Here is a 25071-nt window from a genome sequence, read left to right on the forward strand (position 1 = left end):
TACAAAGGATGCCTTTCTTCATGCATTGATAATGGGGGCTGGCTCACACTTATTGTTATTTATGTGGTGTGCCTGACTGATTTCTCTTGCCAATTTTCATCCATGGGTGAAAACAGATAAACAAACCTAATCCGGCCTGAAGCCCCATTGCGGATATGTGTGGCCGAGTCGGACGAGCATACTGGTCTTTTGAGTGAATTATGGTGATCTCATAGTTACATATTTAGGCACCAGCCAGTCTGCGCTATGTACATTTGACCACATGTGAAAGGAATACAGTACAGTGCCTCTGACACGTACTGGACAAATTTGGTGCCACCTTTAACCAAGCAACCCTCGCTTGCCTCCTTGCCTTTCTCGATTCAATTTTCAATTCAATCAGTTCATGTAACTTTTCAGGACAAAATTTGCGCAGCGAGGGACGGGAGACCACACAACATGACTGTTGTGCATATGCTGCCTAATTTATTTTTGCTGGAAATATATGTGCATTGCAGTCCGCAAGTGAATTGACAAAGGCACCCAGGCATTGGAGGCTTGCTTAGTTAAAGATACCCAAAATTTGTTTCGTATCTCTGAGGGGCAATGTAGGCTATTCTTTTGATCACATGCATATTTGGTCCAAGGTACATTGGGCGCGCTGACTAGCCGGTGCCTCAGCATGCGCCTAGGAGAGCACCATAATTCACTCAAAGGACCAGTGTGCTCGTCCCATTTGACCATGCATTGACACGACAAGCTGTGCACTAGATTTAGATTGTTTATCTGTTTCGTTCGCCTATGGCAACCGATTGATACAACAAAATCAGTGAGGAATACCACATACAAAAATGGGACGTGTGTCAGTCAACGCTCATTATGATTGCATGACAAAGAGGAATACTCAATAATGACGTGGGATAGCAACCACCATGCTTATTTATTAAATTATTTTTATGCAAGCTTGTTTATCATGCTTCTACGCATTTGTTTTTCAACTTGTGCCCTCCCTCTGAAAGCAGCGCTCGGGTTTAAATGATAAAAAAACACCAGACATGGTGGGGTGTATTTCTTGAATGGGATGTATGCCATCATTCAGGAGGCCAACACATGCATGACATAGTAGGCTTGGAATGTGTGAGAACTGTGCCCGTAGCTGATGCAAATATTCTGTAACGACTGGCACTTGGATGTCTCTGGGATGCATTGGGTTGCCCGTGCACAAACACTCCTACGCTTATTTCCAAGCCAAGTAATTAGTGAGATTTTCTCATTCACGCTAGCAGTCCACAGACACTGCTGTCCTTTGTCAAGTGGAAACCGATATAGCTGAAGCAGTTCACGAAATGTACACACGCCACAGCTGATCCACGTTGCACGTTTTTACAGCCAAGAGCAATTTCTGCTGACTGTAGTTACTGCTCCACCCAAAGTCCACACAGTGGTTCCTCAACAACTTTGTGTGAACCGACCCCACATAAATTTTTCGCAGAACTAACTATAACATCTCCAGATCGTTCTGCAGCAAGTGATGCAGTGTGTATTTCTGTGGTTGATTGCCAAGTTTTGTTAATTTTCTGTCCTTTCTACCATGCAGGGTACACGTGCACTTACTTCAAGATGACGACACTCCACCTCAAGAACAGCCTCTCCTCAGTGATAAGTAGCGAGATTAAATGAAAGGAAAATATCACATCCGTAACCAGACTGATACTGTGTTTTCCTTCCATTTAACCTCCTTCTGCATTTAAGGAAGCATTGATATGCCCAATAAATGTTTTTGTTAAATATCTTTCTTTGAGTAATGTCTCACATGCAGCATATGTTGGGCCCATGTACATGTTGTCAAAAGTGCTGCATCTTCGCTGGACATACATACATGCATACAGGCTGCATATATCAAGCACCAAAGACAGTCACGCACAGGTAACATATTTAAATAAGGTCTGACTGCCATTGGGACACATGAGAAAATGTTACCACACGTGTTGGCCAATTTTGTTATAGGAGTAATATGAGCACCAGCAGTCTAATGTATAGGCTCATTAGAGATTCATTAGGAAGACGTGAGAAAGTCACAAGAAAACTGCTTTGGAGCGCACATTAGGAACACATTTCATGCTCACAAGAAAAACACTCGTCAAGAATTCTACAGAAAGACGGTGGCCAATATGTTTTAGAATGACATTAGGAATACATCAGAAAATTCCAAAGAAACTCATCAGAAAGTCTAATGGCTGTGATGTCAAAACTCGTCAGACTTTCTTGTGAAACTCATCTCATATTTTCATAAGGGACTGCTTGCTTTCGCTCTTTCTTCAACGTGCTCTGTGTGTATAAAGCCCCTGAAGAGACCTACATCATATAATGTGAGACTATACTGCCGCCACATGTAGTGAAGCGAGTCTTTGAAGGACTAACTGCACTTGTAGCGGGACTCGAGCTTGAAACTGAGGCATGTTCTCATTCCGTGGCAAAGCACCACCTTCGCGTTGTGTGGCCATGAAAGCTCTGCTGATGTTCTTGTGCGTCTGTCTGTGTGTGTGCGTGCGCGCGTGTGTGTTTCTAAACTTTTTCTGTGTCTGCTATAGCCCTAAGAAAGTACTTAACTCCATTCGAATGTTGTTCGGTCCCCCATAGTGGGTATGAACCATCAGCAGAGGGGAAAACAAACCATCATTCTTTTCAGTGGCTAAGGACGTTAAGGAACTGAATAAAAACCTACAAACATGCATCTGTACACTAGAAGAGTGGCGTAATACGTGAATCAAAGAGCTGGGCTGGTTGGCGTTGTTGCTTTTGCTGCGATCTGATTCCCATCTGTCTTACCGCAAACGATCCTTTTGTGCTGGAAACTGTGCCGCTTAATACTGTTCGTCTGTTCCTCAACGTGAACGAGTTCTCATTTATCACATTTCCTCTGAAGGTACCGTCAAAAATTGAGCTAGTTTGTTCTGCATGACTGAATGTATAAAAGCGCGGTAAAACACACACACACACACACACACACAAACACACACACACACACACACTGCCGGCTGTAGAGTATTGCACAAGTACATACTGCCAAGTATTTTCGTCCGATATATGTTAGCTCTCTTCCATGGCGTCCGCACCCTGAATCATCATGAGAATTATTATCATCATCATCAGCCTATTCTTCTGTCCACTGCAGGAAGAAGGCCTCTCCCCCCCAGCGATCTCCAACCCACGAAACACAGAACGCCTCAAGAGCGTCTTGAAACGGCTACAAACGGCTATAGACGTCTTGGTCTATGATAAGAGTGAAAATAGAATTTTTTCTAAACATGACCTCAGCTCCTGGAATACGCTAGTATATATTCTATTCGCGGTAAAACCCACTACTTGTGTCACTAGAGTCTATTTTGGTAAATACATTCGGGAAAGCGAGTGGGTGGAGCCCCTAGTTGAGGGCCCCGCTGGCTTGAGCGGTTCGCCGTGCCTGGTCGAGGAGCGCTAGTTGCATCTCCGGATCCTCGCTGGCGAGCCAAGTCTCCCACTGCTCCCTTCCGGAAAGCTTGCCGGTTAATATTGGTGTAATAATTTTGGGTGGCCTGTTCTGGCAATCCCACGTAATGTGGGCGAGAGAAGTGCATGAAATGCCAAACGGAGTGTTAAAAGTGCGGTTATCGTCGGCCGTCGGCATTAGTGAATAAAAGACACCAGAGCCAAATCGAACTCGTAGGAGGCAACATAAGTTGGCTTTAATGTTCAATAATTTCACACCAGAATTTCAGCAATCAAGGGCGTGTAATTGTTTTCTATCGGGGCGCGCACACGACGCCTGGAAACCATTCTTCTATGCTCGCACAGCAGGTACTGACAGCAGCAGGAGCGATACGATGGTGTCGCAGTGACCACAGCGGTGTCACCATAGAGTTTCTCACTATAATAAGTGAGAAACTCTATGGGTGTCTGTCAAGGATTGGGGTAAGCTAGTCGCACTCTCCGAGTCGGAGGGGATGGGGCGACACCAAACCCACCCTGCATGCATTTATTGATGGTTCGACTGCTGACCGGCGATAAGGTCCACGCCTGATCGACCGTGAACCAGAGACATGACACGGGAGGCGACGTACAAACATACGCTCAATTTAATAAACTAAAATCATGCCCGAGACATAATGATAGAAAGAATATGCAAACTACAAGCAGATGGTCCTAGCTTCGCGGAAGGCGTGCGGGTCACATACAACACAAGCCCTAACGCGACGCGCTACACAAAGCCCACCACGTGGGAACTACTAACACTCGCGAAATAACAAAAAATACGCGACACAAATGAAAAATACACGCGACACTAAACACGGCAAATACTACACTACCAGGACATACAAGAATTAGCACGCGATGAATAATTAAATTAAAGATGAAACGCGATTAAAGAAAGTCCGACGGAAAGTTCTGAGAGTGGGCTGGGGAACACGAGGCTTATCTATGACGTGCTTGCCGAGAACCCGATCTGAACAGCGTCGGGCTGCTGGTACCTCGCTGCTGGTACCTCCCTTTGATCTATTCAAACATTTTCACGAGTGTTTCCTTTTTTGTCAGATTTCATTTACTATTTTGCAAACTCATTCGACGCTTGGCCAATATCGTATATAGTGGGTATGAGTCATTCATAGAAGCCAAACCAACAATCTCTCTAGGCAAGGCTGACTGCCTTATTACACACTAATTTTATTTATTATCGGTTTCTTTCGCATCCTAAATTAGTTATTTATTTCGCCTTGTTTCTTTTTTATCATAATACCACCCGGTTCGTGGCCTATCACCCACAGTGGGTGCGTGCCATTAAATAAGGCATCATCATTATCGCCGTAACCAACAAACAAACAAACCAACCAACCAGCTAACCACTCAATCTCGCGGACGGTCAAGGGCTCAAGACCATGGATGACCCATCCTTAATCGGCACTGCCATTGGCGGAGCATGCGGCGCTGGCGGTGGAGGCGGCGGTGTTCGATTTATTCCGATCCGCCATGGCTTCAAGTATGTCAAGAGGTCGCCGTAGTGGTTAAAATACGAGGGCTGTAATGACCGTTCTCGTTAAGCCTAACGCACTGAGACGCATCGTGCAATGACACGGCCCGCATGGGGAGATGTGAAAAAAAAAAAGAAAAAACTTTACGGCGATAATATCCATTATTCCTTACTTCGGACGCTACCATACGGGGAAAAGGGGAAATTCTTTGGCTCGGGATCCACTGTTTTTTTCATAGCTACGTTAACTTGAACGAAAAGATGAAACGTACAACAGCTGTTGCGAATTTTTGTTTTTGCCCATGTCTTGAATTTTTCTTTTAGCTGGAACTGCCGGTTGTGGTAAAGCTCAGATAACGAAGCATAAATTTTACAACTTCGTTGTGAAAAGTTTCATAAAATGCTCTAGAAACTGCTTTAAAGTAGGGAAGATGGTGTGATTTGTATTCCTCGGGACTGCTTTTATTTATGCATTTTAAATTTACTCGGGTAATAATTAGACAATGAATTATAAAAATCTGACTAGATAACCTTATAACCGAACGAGTCGAACGATTCGTTCTGCTGTAAGATTCGGAGCCCCTCAACCGAGACGTTCATGACCGGTTTCACATATGCAAAAAACTAACGCTGCTAATTTCTGCAGAGTAACGAATTACGGGTCATCTTGCCTAGAAAACAACCTGAACTGCCGAAGAGAGCCACCCACCCGCCGTGGTGGCGTAGTGGATTTGGTGTTGCGCTGCTAAGCCCGTGGGCGCGGGTTCGAATCCCCGCCGCGGCAGCCGCATCATGATGGGGGAGAAATGCAAGGACACTCGTGTTCTAGCTGTGCATTATGTGAACGTTAAAGAACCCCAGGTGGTAAAAATTAATTCGGAGTCCCCAATTTCGGCGTTCCTTGTAATTATATCGGAGCTCTGGCACGTAAAGCCCCAGAATTTAAATTTAAGAGCCCCTCTGTCGCGTCCCTAGCAGATGCCCAAGACTGACTTCACTGTTCACGCTTCATTCTTGGACAAGCGTGAAGAGAGCGGGACTTGATAAAAAGGCGGTGTCTGCGAGCCGGTAAAAGCTCACTAAAAATAGGCCGACCCGACACCGATTTCAGTCGGCAGCGGTGTTTTTCTTTTTTTTTCACCTTCATGTCGGCGCTTTGTCAGACTGTACCGCCGCCGAGATTTCCGCCGACCGTCGGCAGATTGTCGGCGTCGATACAGTGTGACAGAGGCGCCGACACGAAGGCAAGAACGTTGTCGCCGACAGCTGGCAGACCGAAATCGGTGTCGGGTCGGCCTGTAGTGTAAGTGAGCCTTAAACACCTCGGATGACGGACTTCCAAAGTCTTATATTGGGGTAAACCGTCTATTTCATTTAAATAATCGATTATTCTTCCTCAATTTCACAATTTCTTGTTTATAATAGATATCGAATCGTCTCACGATGTGTGCGTATGCGATTAAAGCAATACCGAAAAATGTCGCTGAACTATCGGATATTCCCGATATTTAGGAAATTTCAAACACATTTTCTCAAGCCCTCTGTATACATTTACTGTGATAGATCAGTTACCACGTCCAATCCGGAGGCTCTCATATACTGAGACATTGCCGAACTAATATCTGTCGATAGGATTCATCAATGTTTTTACGAGGATTGTAGCCACTTCGCGTAGTAGTTGTGCATAACCACTTCAAAAACACATCGCAACCAGTTTCTGTGACCACCAACTAATATATTACTTGCATAGGAAAGTCGCGGTTGACTCCAATCTAAAGTTTCTGTTAGCCGTTAGCTTCGTAGCTGTTAGCTTTTCCCATGTGTATAAGGGTGCGCAAATAGTGATTTTCAGACCGAATTCAATACGAATCGAATAGTGCTATAGAGTCGAATCGAATGTCGAATAGTTTTCGAATAATGAACAGGCGTTAGTTAACGCTACTAATATAAAACGATGCTCGCCTCCTAGTATTGTTAACCTTGGCAAGTTTCTGTCACGTACTATGCATGGTACGTTATGAAACGCCGTTTATTAAAAGAACAAATAAAACATCAGCAGCAGACGAGTGGTTTCTTCGCAGGCACAGGGCTCTTCAGAGAGCGTGAACGGTCGCTGCGCAGCTTGTAACGTGAGGCTACCTAAGTGACGTAGCCTGCTGCACCACGCGTGTTTTATGTCTATACCCATATGCTCGCGGGGATTAAAACTTACCGAATACTTTTGCTCCAACTGTATGTTTAAGTGGGCGCAGTCGACGTTTTGAGGCATTCGAAAAGTTATGGAAAACTATTTCGACTCCAATACCGAATCAAATGGGACGTCATTCGATTCCTTATTCGAAAGTTTCGAACATTCGCACGTCCCAACTCTCGTGTAAAGTGTTCCCCCCACCCCCAATATTCTGTCTGCGCAGCGCCGTCGACGATATGTGCAACCTTGCCACAATGTTATGCTGCTGCTGCTGCTGCTGCTGCTTCCTATTTGTCCTACTCGTCATGTCCTCCGCTGGCGTGATCACCCACGCGGTGCCTAAACCCGTCGACACCACGTTCGAGAAGTGGGCCGTGGTCTGCGACGCGCCGCATTGCGCAGACGTCGCCAAGTGAGATTCCAAAACGTCTGCCGAACTCCCTGATGTCAAAATGCTGGCTAGCTCCCACTGACGTCTCGCACAGAAGTGGAATCTCACTGTGCATGCATTATTATTTTTTTTTGTTCCGGCAAGAATAACGCTGAAGTAGGCATCACCTACTGCAATGCGACGAATGATTTTGCGTTTACCGCTCATCCGCTGGTAGAAGAACTAGCTGTTGGGCCAGTTGGTAACTCGTTATGATAAAACAAATTGGAGCGCAAAATATGACTCCAGCATTCATGCACACACAACACACGCAACCACTCCAGACAGAGTGGTTGCGTGATTGCAGTGATTGCGTGTGTGGGTGTGTGCGTGCATGCGAGTGCGTTGTTTGTCGTCCAGTTTGTTTCACCGTCTGCTTCTTGCTCAGATTTCGCAGCAAGATGACATCTTATGGTCCGGATAGTTCAACATGACGCTTGACATTGTGGCTTAGCTGGTTTTCAAGAAAAAGATGCCGTGTTATCTTCGTCTGAAATTTTCGTGACCAAGGTAGGGCGGCCATAACGTCACCTGATCGCTTCCGTGGTTTGCTGTGCGGGAAGGCGTGTCCTTCCGTATTGATTACGACTAGTCGCTGGTGTGTGCAATGTGGACATCATCGAGGAATGCAGACGAAGGCAACGTATCGCTACTTAATTTCTTTGTGCTCTATTTAGTTCATACTTTTTGCGGTGCGAAAAAAGAAAGAAACAAACAAGAAAATGAGAAAGCATGTAAAGAAAGAAGAATACAGGGAAGACACTCTTTTCTGTCCGGTACTTCTTTTACATGTTTCCGCGTCTTTTGGACCGCTAAAAAGACGAAGACAAATTCGCACTGAAAGAAGAGAAGGTATATTGGACGGTCGGTACCATAGAATGTAATCTCAATACAAAATTCGAGTAATAACAGAGCAGTGGCAAACACGAAATTGTTTAATTACCTGCAGAGAAAGACGCAAGCCTCTGTTGATAACTCTTCTGGTAAAACGCTAGCTCGTTCGCACTGGAATTTCAGTCGGAGGTAGCCGGTGTTTCAGATGTCAGGATTGTTATCGTTTATAGCTAAATATTTATGTGTGAACAAAGTGAATGCATTATATACTAAAGGAACCTACGACTTAAATGGGCCTTATAGAAAACTTACAGAAACTTAACTTGTAGCTGACTTCTTTGTACTGTTATCCGTATAGAGAGATGTTCTACAAGGGCGGCGCCATCGGGGACGCCGCCGTGGCCGCGCTGCTGTGTATGGGCGTCACCGCACCACATGCCACCGGCATCGGCGGTGGTCTAATGGCCGTCCTTTACGACAAGTGAGCCGGATTCTACGCATATTGGCGCGACAGATTGCGATGAAACCTGCCGCAGGGACTCAGTGACTGTTATCACGTGATATCAGGCAAAACTCGCAATAGGGAACTCTGGTGCTAGATCAATGACCATTCACACTGAACCAAAAAAAAAAAAAAAGGTAAAGCTACTTGTCCCTTGGCCAACAGCGAGACTGGGGAAAAAAGCGCTTGTCGCTTTTCATAGAAAATACCAATATATTAGGCGTGTAATACATTTAAGTTGCATATGTGAGGTTATGCGGGATTTCAATCTAAGGTGGAGTTAGGCACAAAAACAACCATGCAGTACGTTACGTATGTTAACCATCGTCAAGTGAAACGAGAACAGCGCTGCGCTTGGCACAGTTTGCGCCGCCATCTTTTCTCGCTTTCAATAAAAGAGAGCTAGAACAGAAACGAAAATATCGCAGTAAGGGGGGAGCGTCATCGCGCAGTGCGGTCAAACCGAATGTGCACGTCTCTCAATAGTGATGAGTGGACAGCGAGCTATGCCGCCGTCCACTCATGTATGCCATGCGCTCCGCTGTTCGCGTTTCGTTTCACGCCGATAGAACTAAAGTTTTGAACCCTTGTCTGTGAAAATATGGACACAAGCATGCAATGTGCATGCTTGTGTTTGCATATGCAGCTGTGTTCGTGTTGGTCTTCTCTGGATATCTGTAGTCATGCTCACATCTTTGTGTTCATGCTGTCTGATTTTGCTATGCATGCAGTCGAACGCCTTTATACCGAAATGCTTGGGGCTTGTGCAGGACAATAAAGTCATGTAACGCACAGCTCACAATTCCTTCGTTTTACATGTCATATCGTTGTAAACGAGCTCGACTTTATTAGTGACTCATTTCGTGACATATTGTGGGAAATGTTTGGCGATAGCATTTATCTTTGGCTAGCGACGAGCAGTAACTGGTGCCACATAAGAGCGCCAACCTTTGTCTCCATGTCAGTAAAAATAATTTTAAAATGTGGCTATAGGAGCTGCAAATATGACGGTTCAGGTCTCATAGGAAATATAAGCAGTGCATGGGTTTGCCTAAACTTTGTCCATCTGCGCTTCAAACAGGTTTGTGACTTTGCGAACTGACAACTCCTAGCAAAATATAGCGCCTTAAGTGCACTAATTCGCAGTGATCAAGCATTTGCGCAAGCACGTATTGCGGCTGTGTTTATAAAAATTCGTTCCAAGTGGATACGACTTGCGAACTTGGCGGTTAGAATTCGTAGATTGCAATGTGTGCCGTAAAGTTAATTAACGATATTTTGGTGATTGGGCAATTAAGAATTTTGATTTCTTGTGCAAATAATATCTGCTCCTTCGAGCAGTTCACTTAAAAAAGTAGAATTGTAATACATGCCACGGGAGCTTTCTTAAAATTCTGGTAACGAAAAAAAAAATTTACTGAATTTACATAGGCAGAATGCCCACGCCAAGGTGCACTTTATGTTTATGTATGTTACTGCGTCAATGAACGATTCAGTTGCATTCGCTTTAAAGTTTTGCCAGCTTCCGCAAGTAGACGTCCTAATGCAGTATGTATAGAACCCAGGTATCTATTTTGGACGTCAGACCCAACTATTCAATGGCTTGAGTGCTCCGGTTTTGACATCTATTCATTTCGTTTTTCTGATATCCTGGAATTATTTATCATGTGGTCGTCAGCATAGCGTCTCGTGATAAGGAAAGCGCATATGTGGACAAACACGAAAGACCCTGTGTTCTTCAGTCGTATTTTCTCCTTCGCGCATAGATGCACACTATCTCGCTAATTTCGCATAGCGCCTCGGCGGTCAACTTTGTCATCATGTTTCTCACGTGACGGTAGTTAGTACAACTCGCAGTTACAGTCTGAAAGCTACTGAAAGTTGAGCAAGTTGGTAAGAGAGAGAGAACTAGAGAAAAGGCACGGAAGTTAACTAGAAAATGTCTGGTTTGCATCCAGGATGAAGGAAAGGAAATTTAAATATTTAGGAAGGGAGAAGGAGGAGTACAGAAACGGGATTGGTGGCAGGCGTCACTATCACAGCCTATCTGGCAGGCCAGTAGACTGCACGAAGCGAACGACAGCACCCTGGCTTCCTTGGTCACTCACGACCGTTGTGACCACTGTCCAAGTATGTCTGGCTATGACAGTGTCTCTAACGAGGAACACAGCACCTGATATTAACCTAACGTGTACTGTAACGGTGGCAGATGCACAGAAATTGTTGGACGTTTTTTTTTTTTGACAGCCGCAAGCGTCACGGGTAAGAATGAAGGCGTGCTGCGCACACACCCGTAAGCAGCGATGAAAACACAACACGCTAGCTATCAAATGACGGGCCGCAGAGTAGCGGAACGCTAGGAGGACACAAAACTCACCGGCTCCTGTTTACGGGTAGGCAGCGCCACTCCGTCAATTCTGGACACGCGCCTGCACCCGCGATAGAGAACTGTTTGTGCACGAGAACCTTTCTTTGTGCACGATAATCGAGGGCTGACTCGCGGGCGTGCTACCAAAATGAATGATATGCAAAGCTTCAATGCACAAGGAAAGCTTATTAATTTTTATAAGAATGGAGATGGTGTGGGTTTGAGCATGCGCAGATGAGCTTTTTTTTGTTTATCTTTTTCTCCGGCACTGTGGAACTTTTTGGTGACAGTCAGTTTTTTTGTTGCCCTTGTCGTCCGTATAGTGGTGTCAATGTTCGCACGCCGCGCTTTAGTAACATGGTTAGCACGAGCAAAGTTGATTCTGGTGGCGGTCGAAATAATATAGGAGGTACAAATACCGTTCTTTTTTTTTTACGCTAAGTTTGGCCACAAAGAGTCATGCGTGAAGTAAATTTCTGATAACGGATGCAGAGCGACCTACAGACACGAGTCGTCTCGAAGGACTCCAAGGAACAATGAATCATGTTCTCTGCGGATTTCAGGTCCACGATGAGTGTTCAAGCCCTGGACGCCCTGGGAGTGTCTCCGGCAAGCGTCACAGCGGATATGTTTTCAAACAAGACGTCGGCGTTGAAACGCGGTACGCTATAATATTGACCACGTGGTCACGGGGTATACCCACACCGTGACTTGGAATTCTGTAGGACCCTTCGCGGTGGTTTAGGGCTTTCTGCTGACCTCATGGGTTTAAATCCTGGCTACAGCGGCCACATTCCAGTCGGGAACGTCTGAAAAAGCGCGGATTGCTTTGGGGCGCTGAACTTGAATTTAATTTTGATTCCTAAACCTGAGCGATAGTAAAAATTGAATAGGAGCATTATATATACAGTAACGGATACTCTAATATTGGCAACCTAATGTAAGAAAGATATACGGAAGGGTGCACAGGAAATTGAAAGTAAGTAAACGACCACAAAACGATGCAAAGTGTAATGTTAGGCTTAACGTTAAGAAATGTAGAAAGAAGATAGCATGGATTAGAGGTGAAACGCTGGCAGGTTATTTGGGGGGCTTGATAATAAAGGAGATGGGGGGAGTGTAGTTGGATAGCTTATGTAACGCGTAAAAGCAATGAACCTCCAGTGGTTTATAACATAAAGTCCAGTTCGGTAGATGTACTTTGGCTCGCATACCATAAATTGTGGCGAACATGAGGATCTATCGGTGTGCGGTTCTTTCTTCTAAGCCGTTACAGTTTTGAAAGCGCAGGATACAAGCGCGCGGGACTCAGAAAAAACGAACACTCGGAAGTTTCGTATTCACCTGTTCGCTACACTTGAAAACTTGCACTAGCCGGAGCACTCGTGGCTGAAGTGCAGTTCTGGGGAGAACATGACTTGCGGCAAGTACTCCTAATTAATAATAATAATAATAAAATGATATATTTTAGAAATCGCATTGAACACACATATAGCGCAATTCTGCATATTCAGATGACTTACAAGAGGCGACGTAAATTATATCTACGATAAATCGTGATTTTCGAGCCAATAATTAAATATAGACTAATAAGCGCTTTAACTATTCACCTTGTGGAACATCGTCCAATCGGCAAATTGAGGTAGACTGTTGTGACAGGCAGGCAGTAAGCGGTCGTCCATATTTGGTCTACGTGGCGCCTCGGCAATTCATCCATGACTCATCGTACATTCCAGCGTAATCGCTGGTGCTCGCGTGCGTTCCCGAATGTGAACCGTTGTAACATCGAACACTTCTCAGACGTTGAAAATGGTCACCGGAAAAATAAACATCAGCGCATGCTCGCGTCGGTGCTTGCATTTCGTGCGTTCCGTCCTCTCAGGCGCCAACGCTCCGATCGTGCCGGGCGCGCTGGCCGGGTTGAAGGCTCTGCACACCAAGGTGGGCAAGCTTCCCTGGAAGGCCGTGTTCCAGCCGGCCATCCGCTTGGCCAAGGAGGGCTTCACCGTCGGATCGCACCTTGCCACCGCCCTGGCGAACAATAAGAATGTACTGAAAGTGTCGGCTTCCCTCAGGTATATGATCCCTTCAGCCGGAGAAAGTTGGTCTCAGACGAGCTTAATGCTAAGATTGCCGGAGAAGCCTGTGACGCTGCAATCGTTCTCTAACCGTTGCACTCGAGAGAAATTACTATACGATGCGGCGCTAATTATGTGAGAAAGAATGTTGCATATCTTTTATTGCTTGAGCGGCGCGCTAGCTTCGCGGCGTAACCTTATATAGTAATGAAATATTTTTGTGTGGGACTAATTTCTTTGCTAACGTAGGTTTCCGATAGTAAATCGAAAAGAAGCCTTTGAAGTCATGAGGACGCATCTATGTAATCCATGCAAGTTGCCTCACATCTCTGAAATGCCTGTCGCTTCCTCCCCGGCTTAGTCATTTTACTGCTCGTGCATGTGGGAATCCCCGCCGGTTTCCCTCTACTACACTTAGTATGGAACTCTATGCCTCATGGGAGTTGTGGTTAAAGCGCAAGCAGGGCTACCCCTATCGCTCTGGAGTTGTGCAAATTGTAGCTGTGCGTCTGTTGCCGTAAGAAGTGATTACTCACGGCGTCGACATTCCAAGATAGTTTGGCGTTTCGTTATGGCTTGTATATAGTTTGGTGCGATGCAGGTTGTCATACTGGAACATAATATTTGTCGTTATGACGTGGTTCATACAACTTCACATGCGCAAAACAAGGGAACACCACCGTTATCCTCTGTCACCATAGCCGATGGATGAAACGCAGGCTAGCTTCTCAGCAGCGCTGGACTGGGATGGCGATGGGACTGAAGGAGACTGAAAGTAGGCATCGCGTCCATAAAGTTGGCTTCTCCTCAGGGCGACTGAACATTTCCCGTCACTTTGGTCCACGTGATAGCTCTCGGCGAGTAGCGGCGCGAGCGGGTGGTGGGAAAACAGCCGCGTAACTCTGCTCTCTTTGAGACTGTTCTGAGCTTGTTTCTGTCGCTTGTGGAAATATTCAGTAAAAAAGTAAAAAAAAAATTGGCAGGACGCATCTCCGAATGACTGGCGACATTGATGCGTGAGCATTGAATCGGTATAGCCACACAACGTATTGCCATCGTCGAAACGAGTTATGTATGAGTCGTATGAGCGGGGACTCCTCTCTCGCTCTTCTTTATGGATACGCTGCGCCATCTAGTGGCACGGCCGAGAAGGTCGCACGTGGCCTCCGAGACGAGAAGCGTAGCGCACCGGTGCCTGCGAATGCTGACAATTATTCTCTGGCTTGCCGCACAGCCAGTGGCACATATTCAGTGACCCAAGAAGAACTTCAGTTTGGCCTAGTTGGTGTTTACTGCCTATTATATTGACCGTAACTAAAGACGGGGACAGCGGAAGAGAACGCAAAAACGACACGGGCGGAACCCAAGTTGGCGAGACGTTCATCGACAATCCGCACGTATACCCAGTGCGCTTATGGCTCCGGTCTCTAAAGCGTTGTCCTGAAAAGCGTTCATTTGAAAGCGGCATATACCCGGTACATGTGTGGTGCAGCCGGCTAACGCGTCGGGTTGCCGTCCTCGACGAACCGTTGGGACGTGGGCTCGATTCCGCTCAGCATAGGCGAAATTTAAGGGGCCTTTTTCGTCATTGTAGAGTGGCACGTTCCCTGCAGTGCATACATAGTTACCCAAGTTGTCATCAGAGAAGTTCATTGAAGGCCAGCGCAGACCGAGGGTCACATACCGAGTGCTCCAAGTCGGCGTCAAATAGTTTCTTCGAACAGCGGTGCCAACCCAGTCCCGCATCTACAGTGACTTATGTCGGCTTCAAAGTGGCTCCTCGAAGGGCGGCACATATTTGCACATTGCCACATACTCAGTGACCCAAGTTGGTTCAACAGTTGGTTTCGAACCCTGTTACCTCCGTATAGCAGCCCAATGCGCTACAACCATTTGACCATGGGATATACCCAGCGGCCCAGGGAGGAGGGAAATCAGTTTGACACAAACATACATAGATAGGTACCTTCCAGGAAGTGCGTGAAGTACCCTAAGAGTGCTAGCGTATTGATAACCTTTTTTGGCTCTTTCGCGGCGGTTGGCAGTGGTCGCTCCTTCACCGCTGATGCAAAGGCGACGATGTAAAAAAAAAAAGGCACGTGGTCGCGTGCAACCGAGTTTCGCGGTGCGTTCACTGTCGAAAGCGATCTATATACCGCTTTGTAACGCACCTGATGTCGCGCGAGAGATTTGTAGATGATGTGGTTCTTGTTGAGGTTAGTGTGTGGAAGGTGGCACCGCAAATCGGGACATGAGTGGCGCATCTCTGAGTTGCAGCAGCAGACGCTCTTCTTGCAGAGCTCTGTGCTGGTTAGATATGCATCGCACCGTCCGTTGAAGTTGCTCTCCCTGTCTCAGCAAGACGCTGTGTGGTGGCTTCAGCGCTGCTGAAAGGCAGTCGCTCTCTTCCCCCTTCTGTTGGAGGCGGCGGGAGAGGGCCTCGACAGCGGGAGAGGAGGTTGGTTGTACGCCGGCGCTCTTGCCGCTGGAGACAAGACCCATCACATGTGACGAATGAGCTTCTATGTATATATCTACCTGTACTACCCCTACAACTGTGTGTATTCGCGGCACTGTTCTTCGCGGAAATGCGCAGGGAAGCCACAAACGTTGGCTAAATGTCCTCACTGCAACAAATACGCGCCTTCTAGCGCATCGTTCCTTTTTACATAGAACGAATAACTTTCTAGAAGCGTTCGGATATTCGCTTACGTAGACAATAATTGTGAATGGTTTCTGCACATCAAAAAAAAAAAAGGAAAGAAAAGAAAGAAAGAGAGAGAGAGAGAGAGAAATCTCCCCGTTACAAACATATCAATCCCTAGTTGGAACAGCGTGGTCCCATTTTTTTGATGCAGGAAGCGATTCTCCAACAGCGCCACCGGCACTCTGTTGCGCCGCGGGGACAAGCTCGTCCAGGCACAACTCGCCGAGCTGCTGACGAAGCTGGCCGAGCACGGTCCGGAGCACCTTTACGAAAATGAGCTCGCCGACGAGATCGAAAAGAACATTGCGGACGCCGGTAACGTAGACAGGTTTCAGCCTATTCGCACCGTTCGTACGATGGCTGACGCACTATACATGTCTATTTCTATAGCTATTGAAAAAAGGTAGTTTTCCAGCTTTTTCGTCCCAATTCCAACTTATGTTTACTACACGTAGACTTACTGTTTTTATGTACTTGTTTATTCGCCTGTAATATCGGTAAATTTTATACTGCAGCTTAATAGAAAGTGTCAACATTTCCTCTAGCATGTGTGCAACATATGCCTCTGTGGAGTGATTCTCACTGAGTGTTCGAGTTATATCCGAGCCCGAAGTGTACAGAAAGTGTTGCTTTTTATTTTTACTATTAAACGCTCAATATGTGGAAACGTTTACTACGCACACATATACATAGATCTGCTGCATTCTTCATCGTATAAATCATGCAGACGTACGAAATAAGACTGGCAGTATTGGAAACAAATGAAATCAATACGTTTAAGTGTGTTCCTTATACTTAAGATGTGGGAGGAAGGCAGGAGTTTAAGAGTTTAAGTCGTCTTTTTAATACTGAGCGCAACCGGGACTTATTCATTGCGCCTTGATAAAAACGCTCATCCTTATTCACATTGTCCTCTTATTCGTCGGAGTACAGGCGCGGCATCTGCGTGCGTCCGAACTATAGGCATCGTCCCGATGCGCAATTTAAGTGTATGAGGCCGGTGTACAACGTCACAGAGTAACGCAGGCAAAAAAAAGCAAAGAAAAAAGAAACAAACCAAAGTTAGTTCGACAGGTACGGCTTCATCCGTACCCCATGCACCACTTCGGGCAAGTGCTTGCGGCGACTGGAGCTATTTGTCACCGTCAGGAACGGCCTCGTAATTCATGCACGTCGCTCAGGCGGCGGATCACTCTGTACGGCCCAAAGTACCGTCTTAGCAGATTTTGTTAATGTCCACGACGGCGTATGGGTATCCAGACTTTGTGGCGAAGATCGTACCATTTTGCATCTTGGTCTTGCTGAAGGCAGATAAGTACGCGGGCAAGCTGTCTGGCTTCTTCGGCATGCTGAGTGAATTCAACATCCGTATATAGGTATGACTAACCGGCCGTTGGTCTGGAGAGATATGCGGTTATTTTCAAGTGGCTTGTACCACTGAGTCTGAGAACCGAGTCAGGGAGTTCGGCATTGAAGGCAGTTCCCCTGTCTGTGATGACTACTTTTGGGGCGCCGTGCCTAAGGACGACTTTTTCGATGAAGAAAGTGAGCTGCTTCGGCTGCTGTGCCCCACTGTGTAGCTTTCCTCTCCTCGTAGCGTGTCATGTAATTGGTGGCAAGAACCATCCATTTGTTGCCGGCTGTAGAAGTTGGAAATGGGCCCAGGAAACTCATTGCAACTTGGGCGAATGGCTGGCCTGGTACCTCGGCTGGATGTAAGGGACCTGCAGTCTTGCCGGGAGGTGCTTTACGTCTTTGGCAGTCGGCACGTTTGGTGTTTTACAGCAGCGGGTAGCTTCGTGCAGTAGTACTCGATTCGGAGTCGGGACAATGTTCTCGCGTAGCCTAGATGACCGGCGGTGGTTTCATCGTGGCACGTTTTCTGTGTTTCGTTTTCGAAGTGGTGCCCGTACGACAAGCGGGTACGTGCTGCCACGGGTAGAAAAGTTCATGCAATCGTACGAAATGAGACTGGCAGTATTGGGAATAAATGAAATCAATACATCTGAGTGTGTTCCTTATTCTGAGTGATCTGAGTGATTGCCTGTACGACAGCAGTCCCCTGGCATAGAGTCGCGGAACGTCTTTACTTCGACCTTCCAAGAAATGAATTAGTGGGAACAACTGTGGGTCATGGTGTTGCTCCTGTTAAATGGTGACGGCGTCGAGGACGCCGAAATATACAGCGTCTATGTCCACGTCATTGGTACCTGCGGACTCGACGGGTCACTGCGAGAGGCAGTCGGCGGCGGTGTGCCTCTTCCATGATTCGTAAATTATGGTCACGTCGAACTCCTGAAGCCTGAGATTCCAGAGCGCCAGACGGCCAGATGGGTAGCTTAGGTTAGTCAGCCAACAAAGAGAATGATGATCGCTGACAACCTTGAATAAACGGCCGTACAAATACGAGCGAAATTTGATAACCGCCCACACCGCGGCGAGTCGTTCCTTCTCGGAAGTCGACTAGTTTTCCCTTGTACGAGAGAGAGAGTTCGGCTGGCGTAGGCGATTACTTTTTCGGAGCCGCCTTAATTGCCACTGCACCAGTACGGCACCCAGGACAACATTGCTCGTTTCAGTGTGAATGGCTGGCTGACGCAGAGAGAATTTTGCTTTTTTCCGTGCGACACGCTTCAAGGATTTTACGTGTTATCTGGCCGAGGCGGCGATGCACAATGTGGAGTTCTCTAATCAGGGCGCATATCCACAGCAGGACGTCGCGATCTTCTGGCAGTCGATCACCCCGGCTAGTTCGATTGTCTGCTGTGCTGCTACTCACTGCGCTCCCGATGTAGAAGTGTAGCAGGCTATCGAATCAGCCGGAGCTCACTCGGCGGGTTTGAGTATTCCGCAAAATACAAATGTTTCCGGGCAGCTAGTGTAATGTTAGGTACCTCGGGAGTGCCTCATTTCAAACACAATATACTCGCGAACACGAACACGTGGGCCGCGAAAAGACGGAGATGCAATTTGGGAACGTCGTACAAGGTCAGCCGGCGACACCCAGTGGTTAGGGAGGGCATCCTCCTTTCGTGATCGTAATCTGGAGTTGTTTCGATCCTGCGACGGGTTGCTCGTGAGAAGTGGCCGCACCGACGGTAAACGTCATTCGGGGGCGGCGATTCTGGCTCCATTTTCTCACTCTTTCCGCAGGTGGGTCCCTCAAGAAAAGCGACCTGTCGGGATACCAACCCGTCTGGCAGGATCCGCTGTCTTCCAGGATAGGGGACAGCCAACACATGCACTCGGCTCCCATTCCGGGCGCCGGCGTTGTGCTAGCCGTGGCCGTCCACAAGATACACGTGGCGTGACTTTCGTCATTCTGTCTCACGTGCGCGCCTGCTTTTCGAGTCGCCTTGCCGCACTGCGGGCGTATCCGACGAGAGGCCGAGGATGCTGCCTTGAGAGGTGGCGAAAATGGCAAGCCAATATATGCACTTACATTAAGCGGTACTGATCACCCTTTCCATTAGGGAGCTTTAGGCAAAGCGAGGAGCACTTTGAGTCAGCTTTGGTATAGGGAGAACAGCCGGCTTGAAAGAGCATCGGTTTCAGCTGTGAATTTGCGGCTTAAATGACATTGCAGTTGAAATGTCCAAGTATTATAGCATCAGGCGGGAGCAGAGCTGAAGATATCGACGCAGGTAAAGCCACTTTGAAAAATACAGGTTGCGCAACGTGTCGTTTTTCATGCGTCTTCACCCGTGCTCTCGTGTATTTATCGCTTTTCCGGCCTCACCATGGATAACCAACTAGCCGATGCATTCGCGTTATTACAGCGCCGGCTGTTGAGAGCGCTTGAAGCCAGAACCTGTCCGGAGCGCACACACGTTCGCATGCATGTGACAGCATCAGATGTAGAACCTAAAGGCGATAAAGATGAACAATACGTTAAGCTGTATCAGTAAATTATACATTATTGTAATACGACAGCGGTCACTCCTACCATGAGATGAGGCCGACAATAAAGAGCCGAAAACGAAAGTGGCGCTACCTCCCTTCATCTCAAGGCGCTGTATAGGCTTTAGTCAAGTGTCATTGTCTTCAGGGTGCTTGACTACAGACGCCGTCACACTGAAGTAAAGCGATATAATACCTTGGTGTATACACAGACGCAGGAATAGTTTACTGGAATGCCCACAACGAAAAGCTGAGGATGAAACGAGAGCCAAGTGGGGAGAGCGGTATTCGCCTATAAAGAAACGCGGTATTTTAGGGCTACAATAAATACGAGAATCGGGCGAGGAATTCGGAAAGGAGTAATGCTCACTGCGCTAACGTTTGCAAGCTCCGTTATGTGATCAAAATAGGATATCACGTCGGGGTTGCAAGCTAACGAAAGCGCGATGGGCCTATTGTTATTGGATGGTCACGGTGAAACTCCGAATTAGGCAGTGCAAGGTGACATCGGCTGGGTCTCAATGAAGTAAGAGAAGCGCATAGCAAAGTTAGTTATAAAGAAGGGCTGCGGAGCATGGATGAACCGTAATGGACAGCGAAAATGTACGTACATTTGCACCACAAACACGTGGACACGCGTGGGCGAAAGACGACAGAAAGTTGGAGATCAAGTACAAGGTAAGTGGAAGTACCAATAAACAACGCGCACTGGAAAAAAAGAAAGTCAGAGAAACAGCTAGGGACGGTAAATAGACGCAAATGAAGGAAACAAGAAAGGCCATGAATTTATTCGGAGACAGGCAAAGAAAAAAAAGGCTAACTTTTTTTTGAGGCCCGGGTTAGTTTCCTGAGGGAAAAAAATACAGGAACAAATATTCGGAACAAGGTAAAGCGTGTGCCTGCTGTAGAAAACATTCAAAGACAACTATGCACGTGTTTTCTTGCACAAAAATTGTACGCATTATACTTTGTGTTAAATTTTCTAGTATTCGATATTCGGCTTCTTTTTCCTTGGTTTGATTTAATATTTGTTTCGAAACCTACTTTACGGTATTCTCATGCTTCTGGTTGTAACAAAATTCTAAGATATTTGCCCAGCCAGAATAGCAGGAAGCGTCTACATTTCAGAAGCGCAGGGATTCTACGTGAGCGTTAACTGGTCAGAGGTCGAGGTAATTCGAGTATTCTTGAAAAAAATAAGCAATAATAAAAAAGAAAGCGAAAGACGGGTGCACGATTGTCACACAAATACGTAACCTAGCGAGATGAAGCAGGTATATAGAATGGCAGAGTGATAGATTACAATACGGTAATAGGAAAGTAGCTGAAACAGGTTATAGGGGACCATCTGTCGCAACCTTGAATCAAAGGAAATGCCATTAGAAGGTCCCCAACATCATCACACGCAAACATGCCATGACGTTTTGCATTTTTCCTGCCTATCGATTATAGTTAATTCTGTATTGATAAATAAAAGATCGCAATTATAAGTGATCTAAATATGTAACCTAAGCTGGACACTTTTCCTGCAACAAGGCGAGCTAAATACTGCGACGTCACGTTGGCGTATTCTCGGATGAGATTTCACACTACATTCTACAACGAGAACTCCTGCTTATAACTGCGGCGATAATAGCAAATATTTTGCGATAAATTAGCGAAAATGAAATCTTGAGACAACACTTCACCAGCTCAAAGTGATTGATGTCTTTGTGTAATGCGCTGAAATCACAGTGTCAAAGTAGGAAGAAAGGGTACTTGTTTGAAGCTTGAGGAGTTGGTCGCGTGGTAGAGGTAGGGTATTGAAAGGACTTAGAAGAGCGTGTATATATGTAGTGTGCTCCGGACCACCGTCAGGTACTTTTCGCTCCTATAAGATGCAGGACCTGTGTCGAGTGATCTCCCCAACAACAATTTTCAATGTCGTCAACGCGGTATGGATTACGAATCCGGGACCTCAAGGTGGTGCGACGTAATGTCAGCGCATTTCTCTCTCATATACCGCTAAATCGCCACTGAAACGTATCAACTGTATGAAATAAAAAAAAATTCCAAACAATTAAACAAAATTAAAGAAAGCTTGTTGCTGTTTAGCATCCTTTTAAAAGGCTTATCGATGATCGTCCATGATCCATGATCGTCGTGATCCATGATCCCGCAGCACTAGTCTGCAGGCGATATTCAAAAGATCATTGCCACAGCAGAACGAGAAGACGTGCCAAGATCAATGTTCGCAGGGACCGAGCGGACGACTGCCACAATGAGTGTTTACTGAAATCATAAAACTTGCAATTGACAGATGTGCAGGGATCATTGATATATAGAGTGGGCAGGCGCCACTGCAACCGATTGCCTGTGCCTAGAGAAATTTGCAAGGGTTGTCACATGAACGCGTGCGAATTGAGTAATCTCCGCGAGCACTCCATCATGAGATAATAATTGTGTTAGCTAATATTTTGGGGGCTTCAACCGTTCTCTCTCAACTGGCCTTCTTCTTATCACGCATGACTATGTTGATATTGCATAGAGCGACTACTTAACGAGAAGTATACTCCCGCTGCATTTCGGCTGAGCTGCACTGGAAACTGTAAATGACAGTATGGAGCGCGTTGCGTTGCACGCCCAGTGCTCAGCGATTGAAAGGCAGTGTTCTCAGCGAAAAGGCAGCCTGAAATTTTTGCATTACTGAGGCGCTATAACGTAAAGCTATTCCAAAATGTTCTATTCCAATTCTGCAATCAGCCATTCAAGATTGCTCAAAAAATTTTCGGACCGCCTCCTCCCCCCTCTTCACCTGTCACGAAACTGTCACGAAAACATACATGTGCACACTGATTATGCATGGCTAGGCCGAACAAAAGAAACGGTATTATTTCTGATTCGACGCCACTTTGCCATTAGCCATCTGTTACTGGTCAAAAGTGTTCGAGCTGCGCCTACTTCGCCTGTCTGTCTCGCGACGTCCCAAAACCGTGAAAACTCAGCACGTCAAAGTGACGCGTACGCATTAAAGAAGCATTAATACGCCGAAGAAAAATGATTTTTCTTCTTCATAGCCAGAGACTGCCCCGTTCCGAAAGGAATCGAAAGTAACCAGTGCCCATCACTCAGGCACTGGCTACTCGCGTCTGCCAGAGGGCATGGGTTTATTTGCGCACAATAAATCTTTTTTGCGTGGCCGTATAACGTTATCGAGGCCTTTCGGCACGTATACGACATCACTTTGTCAACTCTTCCTCTCTCAGGATCCATTCTAGCGGCATTCTTAACCTTCCGTTGCATGCCGCCCCAATATTCGACCAGCCACCGCAAGCAAAGTAACGTGTAGCTGACCAATGGCAGACGTGGGCGCCACCCTCCTCATCCGGTTATCTATTCTCACTGCGCTGGCTCGGCCCCATCGAAACCCTCTCCACTTGAGCGTTCTCATCACTTCTTGTCTCGCCAATGAGATGATAAACACCGCTCAATGCAGGTGTTGTTGTTCGTTTTTAAAGCAAACAAAAGTGACCTCTTACAAACGAGGAGAACGTTTGATTGGGCTATTAAGACAACGCTGCGGGTCACCTCCCGGTGCTTACGTTGGCAGTTACGTAAATTTGACGTCAGGAGAGTGGAATAAAAAGAGATTGCAGTAGTTTTACATTATAGGGCCCCAGATGAGGCATGAGTAATAGCTGAGGGACCCATTGAATGAGAAAATGCATCACAAGCGATCTCGCTTTCAGGTGATAAAAAAAAATGCATCAGTTTGGTGTTCCCAGCAACCATCTGCACCGTAAATAGTTCTGGGCAGCCGCGCGCTCTGAGTATCGCGTTTCAATCGCTGAGCACTGTGCATAATAATAATAATAATAATAATAATAATAATAATAATAATAATAATAATAATAATAATAATAATAATAATAATAATAATAATAATAATAATAATAATAACTTACCTAATCTACATTCATCTGGAACTGGTGAACACATTTTACCGCCACGCATGATCTGACATCGCATATGTATCGCAGTGTACGTCCCAATCGGCGCATGTAAATTCGACCGCAAACGTTTATGGACTGCAGGATAGGAGAAAATACTGAATACCACCGCAGCCTTGGAGCGTATTTAAGGTTTATTACAAGTGTGCTCCGACTAACACGATGTTGTACGCTTTTACTAGTTATGCGGTCACATATGCTGCTCGGAAATCTTACGTTCTCTCAGATCGCGCGGTACCTCAACCTTTGCGGTAGAATGTACCATTACCGCTTTCTATAGACAAGCATATGCTAAACAGAGTGCAGCATGATCTAGGAACTGTCTAATCTGGCAACTGTAAGCTTTTTACGCTCGCACGTTTACCCGTGGTACACTTCGTGTTCAATCGCAGCGTGAGGTCCCCCGAAGAGACTGAGGAAAAGCACACATATCCCACCATGTCTCCTGCCAGGATACACCAGTAAGTGAATCGCTTTACATCGGGCACTTTTATTGTACGCCATGCATGCTACCGAATTAATCATTTCACTAATCAAGATTTTAGACTATAGCTCCACGATAACAGTCGTGACGGCGATCTTGTTGCTGGCCTCGCTCCCAAAGAGACCACGCTCGGCGCGTGAATGGGCGATCGCCATATTAGATGCTCCACAGGCGTCACGCCCGAGCCCTTGGCCAGGCCGGCTCCCGTAGTAAACGTGCTGGCCCGTCCTTACTCAGCCGCTGCGAGATGGTTACTTCATGGCCCACACTACTTTCGCGGAAGTCCAATGGCATGCTTACAAAATTTTCTTCGGGTTGTTTACGTCGCAGATATTTCGACGCGTATATAGTGAGCTTGAGGATGCAGTTTACGTTTGCATTACCGCTGTCGCTCCTGTGGTGGCGAATTCGCGTCATTCGGCATTTGCGGCACTTAATGGTTGTAGCAACATGTTGTTCAAGGACTTGAAAAGGACCTTGTTTTTCGTTTTTTTTCCGCAATGAAGGAACGTTAGGTCCTTAAACGATTTGAAGGGGCTACACGCGTGCCTTGCGCGGGAAGATATATAAGTGATGACAGTAGGCTGAAAGGAAGAGAGGCCGG

The 25071-nt window shown here is 46.4% G+C and overlaps 1 protein-coding gene across 1 annotated transcript; it reads left to right on the forward strand.

Annotated features, from left to right (window-relative positions):
* The first annotated feature begins 4892 nt into the window (after positions 1 to 4892).
* Positions 4893 to 19405, forward strand: LOC142574481 (scoloptoxin SSD14-like). The gene is made up of 6 exons (XM_075683545.1): positions 4893 to 4993; positions 8798 to 8920; positions 11873 to 11970; positions 13192 to 13384; positions 16246 to 16409; positions 19248 to 19405. Exons 1-6 carry the CDS (start codon positions 4893 to 4895, stop codon positions 19403 to 19405), a joined length of 837 nt encoding a protein of 278 aa, XP_075539660.1.
* Positions 19406 to 25071: the final 5666 nt, after the last annotated feature.

Source organism: Dermacentor variabilis, chromosome 3, assembly GCF_050947875.1.
Source record: "Dermacentor variabilis isolate Ectoservices chromosome 3, ASM5094787v1, whole genome shotgun sequence".
NCBI lineage: Eukaryota > Metazoa > Arthropoda > Arachnida > Ixodida > Ixodidae > Dermacentor > Dermacentor variabilis.